The sequence below is a fragment of the Rhipicephalus sanguineus genome, chromosome 7, assembly GCF_013339695.2.
Source record: "Rhipicephalus sanguineus isolate Rsan-2018 chromosome 7, BIME_Rsan_1.4, whole genome shotgun sequence".
Lineage (NCBI taxonomy): Eukaryota > Metazoa > Arthropoda > Arachnida > Ixodida > Ixodidae > Rhipicephalus > Rhipicephalus sanguineus.
Genome location: NC_051182.1, coordinates 97325390 through 97338216, shown reverse-complemented (window position 1 = coordinate 97338216; position 12827 = coordinate 97325390). Strand labels below are relative to the sequence as shown.

General features: G+C 45.9%; 1 protein-coding gene across 1 annotated transcript in view; it reads right to left on the bottom strand.

The window, feature by feature from the left end:
• Positions 1–5232: 5232 nt before the first annotated feature.
• The window catches only part of LOC119399626 (sodium/iodide cotransporter), a 68776-nt gene continuing 61181 nt past the window's right edge, over positions 5233–12827 (bottom strand). Inside the window, exons 12-14 of the mRNA XM_049417797.1 lie at positions 10957–11123; positions 6683–6780; positions 5233–5442 (exon numbers count right to left, since the gene is read on the bottom strand). Of these exons, the coding sequence (XP_049273754.1) occupies positions 6765–6780; positions 10957–11123 (183 nt within the window). The 3' untranslated portion in view covers positions 5233–5442; positions 6683–6764. The remainder of the gene's footprint in view (positions 5443–6682; positions 6781–10956; positions 11124–12827) is intronic.

Below are 12827 nucleotides of genomic sequence, written 5' to 3'. Positions count from 1 at the left end.
ATAAAAACTGTATGCAGAATCCGTTTTGGTAGTTGTCTAACTCACGCATAAGCGCAGTTTTTTTTAGTAGGAAGCTCGATGGTTCCGAGCAGGGTGTCGGAACGGAACGAAAACCAAAAACGAAAAACGAAAAAAAACGATATTTTTGACCGCAACGAAAACGTAACCGAAACTTTATCTATTATTTCGTTCCGGAGTGAAACCGAAATTTTTTCAATCGTTTTTCGGTTCAGGACAAAACTTGACAATCCGGAACAACTGAGGTCACGCAACGTGAGCAATTATGCATATCTCAGGGTACTGTATTAGCGTGTACTTCAGGCATGAATTCCAAAGCAAAGATGTGTTGAAATTGTGCGAAAAAGAAAACAGTGGTAACGAGAGATGTTTATATTAACGCAAGTGGACTTTTGCGCGCCTATCACGCAGGCCAGCGTGGAGAGGGCATTGTCGGCGCTGAAGTTTGTTACAGCGAAAGCTGTTATGAGATCAGAACAGCCGATTTTGGCGCCATAATTGTCCGCCGGCGCCGGTGTCCGTAACCGCCATCGCGTGAAGTAAAAAAGAATTTAATGATAAACGAATTTATAGGATCGGATAGGATTTTAACCCGCGCCCTCTGCATGGCAGTCGAATATTCCACCACAGTACCACGTTGGTGCATGTAACTCCTTCGCAAAAATACTCCATAAAGGCATCATGTCGGGCAAGGAATCGTGTTAACAGGTGTTATATAGCGTGGCAGAAGAGTAAAATAACAGCCTGGCGTCACACAGAGCGAGTTGCGCAACGAGTCGTTCGTTGAATGCTTCCAACCCGTTACAAAGAGCTCAGCCATAATTTTTCATCGTCATGAGCGGTAGCACAAAGTGCACATAATGCGTTACAGCTGTGTAGCGGGCACCACGATTATGCGAAGAATGACGAAAATGGCATAGTGGGTGCTTCGCTACTTCAGAAAAATTACGATGATTTATAGTGTATTAAGTACCTTGCATGTGTACTTGTATTACTTGCCCCAAGAGAGTCTACAGCTGGCTCTGGAAAGGCTGCTCTTCCAGCTTTCGCTGTGACTGTGCTGCGTGTTTCGCGCAAGCCTGGCGATTTTTTTATCAGAAGAGCAGTCTCACACATCAGAGAGTACACACAGTGACGTGCTGCTACTGAGATCGCGCTCACTCCGTTATGACAAAGCATGAGCCTGCTAAAAAAATTGTAATTGACCTTTGAGAAAATAAATACTATGACTTTGAAGGGTATGCTGGTTAGTGCTAGTTGGTAGGTAGGAATATTCGTGCAACAGTGTGTAAAATTGGGCTAGTTGGTATAACTTCATTGTTTAAACAGCGCAAAAAGACGAAGACACGAGAAGGAGGACCACACAGGACAGGCGCTGGACTAACAACTGTTGGGTTTATTGAGCAGAAAAGAATAAATACACGTAATCCGACTGCGTGCGCATCATCGCATTACAGATAATTGTCACTTCTTTCAAGCAGGCTAAATTCGCAGTCATGCAGACAGATAGAAGGGGTGGAAATGCAAACATCATTGTTGTACTTAATGTGAAAGGCTTCTATGATTTCACGAGACCTTTGGTCAACGTGCCTGAAGATGATATGCGTGCGATTAAACAACGGTTTACACCCACAAGAACGACAATGAGCAGATAAATGTGAAGTAGGCGTGCCTTTTAAAGTGTTATTGTGCTGGCGTAGTCTCTCGTTAAGGCAGGCACCCGTCTGTCCAATATATTTCTTTCCACAAGTTAGCGGGATGTCATACACTACACCACAAGCACAAGATACATATCGGGTACGATGATTGACAGAGCACAAATTTCTCCGTGACTGGCCATTCTTCTTCCTGTCTATCGCGGCACAAGCTGTGTGGTCCTGTGTGGTCCTCCTTCTCGTGTCTTCGTCTTTTTGCGCTGTTTAAACAATGAATATTCGTGGTACAGTTAGTTCCGCTTTTCTGAATAACGTGTTTTACCCCTGTCCCACTTCCTTAAGAGGAGGGCAAGTAACCATATCACAAGTCCAATGTTTTTTTTTTTATGATTACCTTAACTTCAAAATTTTGCGTACAAGAAAAAAACGTTACGAACCGTTACGGAACATTTTTTTTTTTCGTTCCGGAACAGAAACGGAACGGCACATTTTGCGGTGGAACGAAACTAAAACCGAAACGAAAAACATTTCCTTCCGACACCCTGGTTCCGAGGCCTTCCCTGAAACGCTGTTGTCGCGTGGCGTGGACCCGACGTGAACCAGCGCATTCAGCATGGCATGGCCCCGCTCTGTATTTCGTAAATGAAATTCATGCGGAAAGTGAAATTAGGAAAGCATGTAACGCGTGCTATGGCATCGTTGAAATCAGGCACATGCTGGCAGGCTGTCTCGCGACTCTCGCCGACCCCGAAGAGAAATGGCTTCACTGGCAGATGATCATATTTATTGTCGCACGAGCTCTTCAATCAAGATCAACTACGGGCTGTCCAGAAGGTCCACGATGGCGCCATAAGGGTCGGCCTGACGCTGCCGACGTAGACGCTATCTGCCTCGGTGTCAAAAGACCGGGCTTCAGGACTGTTGTAAGTGAAGTTTTGTGAATGAATGAATGAATGAATGAATGAATGAATGAATGAATGAATGAATGAATGAATGAATGAATGAATGAATGAATGAATGGGCCCGGCGTCTTTCATCTACCTCGTTTTCGTCAGCGTCTGGAACGGCCCCACGGAAGGGCCGTCATGCGACCAGTGAAAGGTATGTGTGGCACTGAATTTTCACGATATCAGAATTTCCCTGATGTGTGCAATCATCCCTGTGGGCTTTGTCCTAGAGAGGGCTTTTACACAACCACCAGGAAATGCTTCAAGGAAGCTTTCACTGAAAGTGTTCACTTTTTCGCACTTGTTTTTTTCATGTGGTTCACGCATTCATGTGGTTCGCATATATTTACATTCTACAAGCCTGGGTGTTTGGTCGATACAGTAGGATACAAACTAAGAAACAGGAGAAACCTCGCTCGGATGACCAAAGGGTGGAAGCCAATTGCCTCAGCGGCTCAAGAAATAGTCCTCCTGCTTGTACTCAGCGATGTTCTGCGACAGCGACATCACCGACCTTGAGGCGTATGATGTCAGTCGAGATCGCGCTCAATGACGCAGGCTTCTGTGCATCCGCCTTTGAGGCGGAAGTGCCGCTGTCGTCTAAAGATGTACTGATTTCTAAAGATAGATAGAAACGTTTATACATTTAATAAATGATTTGTTAATGTTGTCAAATGGTTGTTATGCTGAAACACGCCGCAGTCAAACTGGCAACGATTTATTTCGTTATTGAGAGAACCTGCACCCACTAAACGAAGTAACACTCGCCACACAGCCATAGCGGCGACCACAGTAGTCGTTCGTCAAAAATCTCATCCGCGGTGAGGTGTGTCGGCTGCTATACAAGCGAGATGATTCGTACCAGTGCTATCGTTGGGGATCGCGTAAGACTTAGAACGCACCCAACTATACGCGTCGGAATTGCAATATCAGTGGAACTGTGCAACATGCTCCAGTATGTACCTGTATACTGCACATTGATGCGTGGTCTTCGCCGAGCGATTAACCGCGTGCAAGTTTTAGACAGCAAGCAGCAGTTTTAGCAAGTTTAGAGTAATAATAATAATAATAATAATAATAATAATAATAATAATAATGTCTGGGGTTCTACGTCCCAAAACCACGATATGATTATGAGGGACGCCGCATAGAAGGGTTTCGGAAATTCTGGCCTTATGGTGTTCTTTACCGTGCACTGACATCGCACAGTACGCGGGCATCTACAATTTTGCCTCTACCGAAATGCGACGGTCGCGGCCGGGATCAAACTCGCGACCTTTGGGTCAGCAGTCGAGCACCATAGCCAGTGATACGCCGTGAGTTACCTATAAATACTCGTACTAACTATGACAGCTTATATGTCTGTGCCGAATGAGCCCCATCCCATCCTTATTCTTCTAGTTATTTCCCTCTCATGGTTCGGCTCCGCGGTTACTACCTGTACTAAGTAGACGTGCTCCTTTCGGGCTCATTCGGCAAGCATTATCAAATCATGAATGGTAGTCTACCACTATCCCTCAAGAGCAAGGTATATAACAGCTGCATCTTACCGGTACTTACCTACGGAGCAGAAACCTAGAGACTTACAAAGAGGGTTCAACTTAAATTGAGGACGACGCAGCGAGCGATGGAAAGGAAAATGATAGGTGTAACCTTAAGAGACAGGAAGAGAGCAGAGTAGGTCAGGGAACAAACGGTGGTTAAGGATATCATAGTTGAAATCAAGAAGAAGAAATGGATATGGAACGGGCACGTAGCACGTCGGCAGGATAACCGGTGGTCATTAAGGGTAACTGACTGGATTCCAAGAGATGGCAAACGCGTGAGGGGGGACAGAAAATTAGGTGGGTAGATGAGATTAAGAACTTTGTAGGTATAACGTGGCAGCAGAAAGCACAGGACTGTGTTGATTGGCGGAACATGGGAGAGGCCTTTGCCCTGCAGTGGGCGTAGACAGGCTGATGATGATGATGATGATGATGATGATGATATATATGTGCTACGCAATGGTATTATTATTATTATTATTATTATTTATTTATTTATTTATTTATTTATTTATTTATTTATTACGAACACTCACGCAAGTAGACAAAAGAAACAGAAAGGGCGCATGCTTAATATTTCCACCAATAGAGGCAGAACGCCTGCCTACTCTTATGGGAGAAAGGAATATCGTAGATCAAGAGAGGAGGAAAGGAATAGGAAATTAATAAGAAATGAATTACGTAGGGCAAAGACAAACGTAAAGCACGAACGCGGATGAAATGTCTGTAAACGAGAGGCCAAATCAATTTTTTGCATGAATGTTACGAGGACTCGATGGACCTGGTCACCTAGGGCAGCAAATCCCTCGGGAAGGGCAATCAAGAGTCAGCCCCATAATCCCAATCAGTCTGTATTCCTCAATTAGCAATGCACACTACGTAACGAATTCGCCGAACTGTAAGACGAGATGTTCATGAGTCTGAGAAGAATCAGAAGACGTACACGATGCAGTGTCTGCACGTACCTGACGGTATACGAGAAGGATACAAATGTTATTCTTTCGCTTAGGGCTACGATATCCTGATGTATTTTTGCTAGTTGTTTCTCAAGTGTAGGCATGTGTCTCACTCGCGCGAATTACGTCATTCAAAAACTTCCTACTTACTACGCAAAAGCTTGTGACAATACATGGACAAACACATCATACGTGTCTGTCTTACAGCCGCGGAAGAAGTTCAACCTGTTCATGCAAAGCTTTCTTCGGTCCGCAAAGGTCTTAATTCCGTAGTTGTGCCATTGCCCTCTCGCCCGTTGACTGTGACGCAAACATGATCCTGCAAGTGCAAAGAGAGCGATAAAAAAATAGAGATCTCAATTATTTGCACGTCACACAAACAGGCCAATAAAATGTCTACAATGGCAGGGGTTTCAAAAAAACTTTATGATTAACTTTGTCAGCATGCGATGATTAGGAATTACTCATATAATTACTAACATTGGGCTGCATAGAGTGAATACAGAAATTTGAAGTGTCAGGTTATGCCATGTCGTAGTGGGTGCTCCTATAAATATGTGAGCCGAAATTACGCCGCATAAAATAACCAATTTACAGTTTTCTACTAGCCGCGCTCTTTCACCCACTACGTACCGGGATTGGTCATTTGTCTTGAATTGAGCCCGCTACGACAGCATTTAACAGTGCATTCGAAATTGAATAATGGTTGCTGGCAGGCTGGTTGTTGATGCAAAGCACATACACGGGAAAAAACCAAGAGACAGGACAGAGTAGTGTACCATACCCTGTCTCGTAGTAATCTTTTTCCTCTGCGGTCACCCGTATGAATGAAGCATATTGTCGGCTCCGAAACCACAGGTATTCTTGACGACGCACGCTAGCTTTCTCCTACGCACCCATCAAGCTAGAAGTCTTGGCAGACATCGCTTCGCTTGGTGGTCAACTGAAACCGCCTCAAACGGCACTATCTGAATTTGGCTGCTATCGGTAGTTCACGATGACGCAGCACAAAGCGATTGCGTGCCAGGTGCTCACGTAGTTCAGACAGGCCTTAGGAAACTGTCGTGTAGACATTAGCTTGACATTAGTGCTTAGTTTCAGCCTCAGCAGTATACAACAAAAGTAACCAACGTCGTATAAGCGGGAACTTCTGTAAAGCAGGGTAACTTCGCTTATACTCGAGGGATCCGAAAAAAATTTGCAGCAGGGGATTCGTGAGGCAACAAATTTCAATTGTGGGCTAGTTCGATGGTTACTTGGAAAGCTCTTCAAGGACCCTTTGTGTTCGTGTAAGATCGCGCAATGTCTCCCAATACAATGATCTTTCTGGTTCTTTCAGTTCAAAAGTGAATTTCGTCTACCGTTTATCACTGCCTCCTCAATTAGCACACAAGGACATTTTAGGTGCATCTCAGTGCTGTAGAAGCAATACTTAAATGCGTGCATGATTAGCATGTCTTACTTGTTTTCAAACAATTTAGAGCGCATTTTCGGCAAAACCCTACATGCATAGCATGAATAAAGTAGGAAGGTTAACCAGTGAACTCATGCGTACTCACCTGCATTAAAGACGGCATCAACCCCACTCTACGCCAAAGCTTTACCATGAGTGGACTCGTAAGGCGAAGAGTCTCCTTCCGGCTACTGTTCGGCTGTGCTGTGAGAGTAAGTTTAACATTTCAGCAAGCTGCATCCTACTCGTAAAAGTACACATCTTTACGTTTTTCCAAATCTGTTCATTGTTCATCGACGACAGGCACTTCAACTTGCAGCAATGAAGGGATGAAACAAGCGCGAACAACAAAATACTACTTCTTTGTTGCGTTGACTTCGGTGTGACGCTTAAAGCAGAGGATCTCGTCCAGACATCGATGAGAAGCTTCGCGCAGTGGCGTAGCCAGGGGCGGGGGGGGGCACACCGAGCTCATGCCCCCCCCCCCCCTGAAATATTTTTTGCCATGGCATACACAGCACAAAATGACACTCGACCACATCTGCCTGCCCTGCCCCCACTTCAGGTCATGGAGGTGCCCATCCCCCGAAAAAAATTTCTGCCTACGCCCCTGGCTTCGCGTGTTCGTAACTAAGTTGTCAATTATATTTAGGCGTTCTCTATTATTGTTAAATAGGTCGATGAACACTTACCATTAGGATCTACGTTGAGCTAAACAAGTCCATGTGTCTATTTGACATCTCAATATTTCCAAAGAGAATATTGGGTGGGACGGTGCTACAACCATTCGTCTCAGGCGGCAAACATTGGCGTAGGTTCTCAAAAGCATGCTACGCTTTCTTATGTCGAAGCAAGCCATATCATAATGCAATTCTGACGAGCGGCATACCTGTAGTAGTACCGCTTTACGTTAGCAAAACGCTGCAGAAGCTCAAGTACAAAGCGCAGATTGGTAGGCTCCTGTTTGCCATATCTGGCAACCTACAATCGGTGTGCAGAACCGATAATCTGCTAAGCTTGTTCGTAGACTTTCAATCATCAAGACAGTTTAATGAACACTCGGTATTCATTCATTGATTCAAACGCCATTGAATAGTAATGACTGATGAATAATTTTATTTTGTCGTTTAATAATAAATTCATTTTTCATTGTATTACCTTAAAGATACATCGTCTGCGAGATCGCCCTAATAGAAGGTTTTGATAGCATTTTTAACCAACTGGACTTTTTACTGCCCACCAAACTTCACTAAGCATGATTTTCAGAATATTTCGTCTACATATATAAACAAGCGTGCCCGTGGCTTTTAATCGAATGGATTATGTCATTCTCGGAAGCAGGGAAACCCCAATGACACTCGGAGTGTCCTACACGTAATTGCGTTTGTCGGTTGAGATGAAGCGCCTGTCGATGTGCCGAAGGCTACAGAGAGGTGTTAAAGGGCTAGAGATACATCAACTATTGAGTTTGTTTGGAAAAGCATCGTCATCCAAGCAACAACTTTAATGTACGGGATGTTTCGCGTAGGGGATGCAAGCACGACGTCTCTGTAGAACGTGTAACAACGTTTCTACAACTCAAGCAATAACCTGGGCTTTCAACACGGCAGCGCCAGTAAGCACATCCTGTGGTCGGTTAAGCTGGTGGATAATTAATGGACAGGTTAACAAAAAAAAATTAAACACGCAGAGAGAAAAACACATCACGAGATCGGCAGTTCTTTTTTGTCGCGCTGTCCTTTACTCCGCATTTTTCACTATGCGACGGCGCATGCGCCCATCCACTAGCGGAAAATTCTTCTTCTCGCAGGCTTTTGTTCTGACAATACCGGTGTTCACGGCCTCTACTAAAACACGACCAACACGGCCGAGGGCAGCACAGGCAAATGTAAAAGGCGCATTATGCCACCATACCAACTACCTAGGCTCGGCGCCCTTCTAATCAGATCCGCAAGCCTCTTGAACGATGCAAGGCGTCGGGCTCTATTAAAAGGGCCCCTCGTCGTCTTAGAGTGTTTGGAACAAGGAAGCGTGGAGTGTAAATTACGCAGTGGCAATCGTGTCTAGAAAGCCGGAAACGGCTACCGTGGCTTGAAATCGGTCATAATTTCAAGGAAAAGATCGCGTGCGCTTCCACTCAATGAGGCACCCTCCGAAGAAACCAGCGCACAAATGTATGGGCGTAAGACGCATTGGTTGCGACGTCATAAGGCATGTGATTTTCGCTAATCATTCAATGAGGAACACGCTGAAACCATTTCAAGTGCATTACGCAGCAAAAAAAAAAAGAATAGAGCACAGAAAAGAAAAGCAGAAAACAGGCCGTGCCACGTGGATAGCCGTGGCAAATGAGGAGAGTGTTCGCATTCCAAGTTACGCGCAGCTCCTGGCTGCATGAGCACAAGACAGCCACACCTCTTCTACTTTTCTATTAGAAATCAGCTTAATATTTTAATCGATAACACGCTGTCTAGACAGCACTTTGCGACTTCCAGCAAATAACAGAAACATTTGCAATGGTGCTTTCTTGATGAGTGAAGCATTCAGAACGCTGCTCGTGCTGCTTATATGAACCTCCACACCTTGACCCCGCGATGTCTTTAAGTGCAAGTCTGCATTCTGGCTGTGAGCAATTAATTCTTTCAAGACACTGTACGAGAGTGACAAACAGAACAAGCGTAGAAGTGAGACACGCTGCTATATATGATTTCTGAGACCTCCCGCAAGCAGCGGGTTGACTTACCGCAGAAAGAGCTCAGTACCAAACCAAGTAGAATGGTGGAACACATGGTAAAGAGGCTGCACCAATACGGAGACAGGCGGTACAGAAGGAAGACGTCCAGCCTGTATGCATGCAAAGAATGCAGAGAGAGATCACTAGTGTATAAATCTAACAGTCACCACGTTCTGGGCTTGCGACAAAAAGAAATTGAGAACGGGGAACTAGAACAAAAGATAATTTTTAAAAAATTACACCATCTCTCGCTAAAGGGGACCATGAGGCGATGCGAAGCCGGAGCACTTGCACGATCGCGTTCCGTTGGCGTTCGCTGGGCATCCTACCGACCTCGCGTCCTGGAACGCGAAGAGGAACACTACGTGCGCCGTGTCTTCCCTCTAGCCTGGCCGTTAATTCTCACAGGGCGTGCGGAGAACGTCGACGTGCGCGCGAGAGAGAGGCAGCGTAGGAGAGGAGAGAGAGGGGGAGGGGACGCGCATGCACTGGCCCTCATCGCGATGCTCCGCAGGAGAGAATTTTGGCATGTCGAGCCCGCATTTCAGAGGACCCAACCGAAGCAAGCCCTGGACTAAACGCGCGCAGCGCTTTACCATTTCAAGGAGAGGAGACTAGAGGAGGAGAGTAGCGTATGCGCCGCGAGAGCAGAAGCGAGAACGCAGAAGTGCAAGCAGGTGCTGGTAGAGAAGTGGAGAGAGTAACGCGCAGCTGTTGAAGAGAGGGAAGGAGGAGAGTTGCGCATGCGTAGTGTGAGTGCGGACTAGCACGCCGCGGGACATACCCCCGAGCACGAGATGCCTTCGCATCTAAAATTGTAAATCCCGTCCCGACATGGTGACTGAAGTGTCGTTTATGGGCACGATATCGTATCACCTCGAACGTGTACACATAGGATACATCATTTCGTAATGCAAACCAGTGGTAAACTATACCGCATCGATTTATACCTGAAACATCATAAAAACAACTTAAGCAAAATATACCTTAATTGTGCCGTTAATTGTTACGTAAGATTATATTTCCTAATTATGAGAAGCCAAACACGACCCCCTGGAAGTGTCTTGCAGGCCACTGACCACACTACATTTCCGCTTCATTACACTATGAAGCGGGACTATACCGTTCTCTTTGATGGTCCAACGGGGACGTTACTGTTTCATAATCTTCGCACTATTTTTTTTGACCAAGCCTGTTTCAAGCCTGTTTTTAAATGTTTATCTTTTTCTCTATGGTTTACGTCTGTATTGGCATGATGCACAGCAAGCGGCGCTGAGGGAACGAGAGTCAAAAGGGCCCTCCAGCCAACCTTACTGGTTTCGGGACGAAACACCTTACTTGCTAACCTGCTATGGCGGTCAATAGCGCATCTTGGCTGTTATTACAGCTAACAGGTTGCCCGCGATGTTCAGGTAAGAAAACTGGACTCCAAATCCAGCTTTTAGTAACTGTATATTTTTTTAGAGCGCCTCCACAACTAGGGACTCAAGAACTAGAAATATATGGCCCTAGTCTATAAAATGACTTCTCAGATAGCGTGGGACACTACATCGCTAATAATAAACTTTAAACTTGAACCGCTTATCTAAGGTGCTTGTATACTGACAGTGCAGATGGTCTCCTCATGTGAATATGAATAAACTTACCCGGTATTGTCGTCAAGCAGCGATGGTGCCGTGGTATTGACTACTGACTTGTTGGCACACCTGTCCAGGGTGTACTGCATCGAGACTGGTGCTATTTTGGAGACGAAGCGCCCAGTGGTCTGCCATATTTGGACGATGAAGACACCCACCGCGGCGACAGCCGTGCCCTACGTAGAAGTCACTGTCAACAAGTAACACAAGCGAGCACTAAGACAGCCCTTTTTTTGTCGATGTGCTAAAACATTCCTTATTTTCAGGCAAGACTGCTAAGAACACGTGAGCCAGATGTATTGCATAGCACGACATAAGAGACCCGCAACTTCGCAGACTCAATTGTTTCCTCATTCATTTCGCGGTATCCACGTTACGCCGCCAAGTACTACGCGGCTTTCAAGCTGCCCGTCGATGCCTGTCGTTGGGTCAATCTTCACGAGATCATAAAGTTTTTGAGAGCAAAGGTCAGCGTAAGTATGAGCAACCATAAATATTTTCTGGTAACCATGGGCAATTATTAAAATTCATTGTGTCGCCTTTGTTCCCATGGAACACTCGCGCACGTTCTCCATTAGCCATCCTAGAAGCATTCTCTTTCCGTTCAACGGAGTGCTCAGAGACTGGCTGTTATCGGCACTGGCTCATTGTGAATGATCAGTGAGTTAAGGCGTAATGGGGAAAGCATTTACTGCGATCAAATTAGCATCGTGCATAACAGGACCTTTTCAGGCGGTTCTTCGCTAAGGTAGTAAGCAAATGACCTCGGGCATATTACAACGTATTTATCATATTTTTCTTCATACTTCAGCACCTCATAAATGATATCATTGACATCAGTTGGCAAAAAAAAAAGATGATGGTCGAATAGTTTGCATGGCAGGAGCAGCAGCCAATGTTTGGCGGCCCCGCGCGAAAGCCGGTTCACAGCAATACGCTACCAAGCGAGGAAGCAGTCCCACAGCGGTCTCTTACTGGCAGCTTAGCTTTTGTCTCAGGCATACAGTTATTTGATTCACAAACAGCGATTCACGTGCTGAAGACAGAACGTGTTCCGCTTTGTCCTAAATGGCTTTTAAGGAAGATACTTCTGATACATTGGGTTTAATTGCACAAGGACCAGGTATGGTCAGCGAGTAATAATAATAATAATTTCTTTATTTCCATCAACGATAAAGGGGACTGCGCGTAAAAGTCGCTTGAGACGCAAGCAACGTTACAGAGGCCCGCAGACATCTGTACAATGCAGACAGTGAGAGAGAGAAACAACATTTATTGAAAAAAAAATGTGGTTCATTGCGGGTGGGGCCCTTCTTCCAAGGCTCCACTGGCTATAGCGGCTCGGCGGGCCTGACTTGGGGTTGCCAGTTGGCTTCCCAGAGTCCGTTCAGCGAGTCGCGCCTCCCACGACCACGTGTGTATTGGGTGCGTATGTCCTGTGTCGACTGTAGCCGGTCGCTCGGGACAGCGGTAGGTTATGTGTGTGAGTGTTGGAATATCTCCGCACCACGGGCATGCGTTGGGGTATCTCTCTGGGTGCATGACGTGAAGCCTATGCAGATTCGGATAGGTATTGGTCTGAAGGCGGCGCCAGTCCCGCGCTTGGTGTCTGTCGAGGTCCTTGTGAGGAGGTGCCCCGATGCGGCGATCTAATCTTTGTTTGTCTAGGATGCCACGCCGTGTCACCCCATCATCTGTGTCCTCTTCAGTGGCGGGTCGTCCTGGGGCTCGGCCGCTGAGTACTCGAGCTTGGCAATGAACTAGTTCATTGCCATCCTGGCCCGTATGGGCCGGACACCAGACTATCCCGTGATCAAAGAGGAGTTTGCTTCCCAGTAGCTGGATGGCCTTCGTTGGTAATATGCCCTTGAGGTACATTC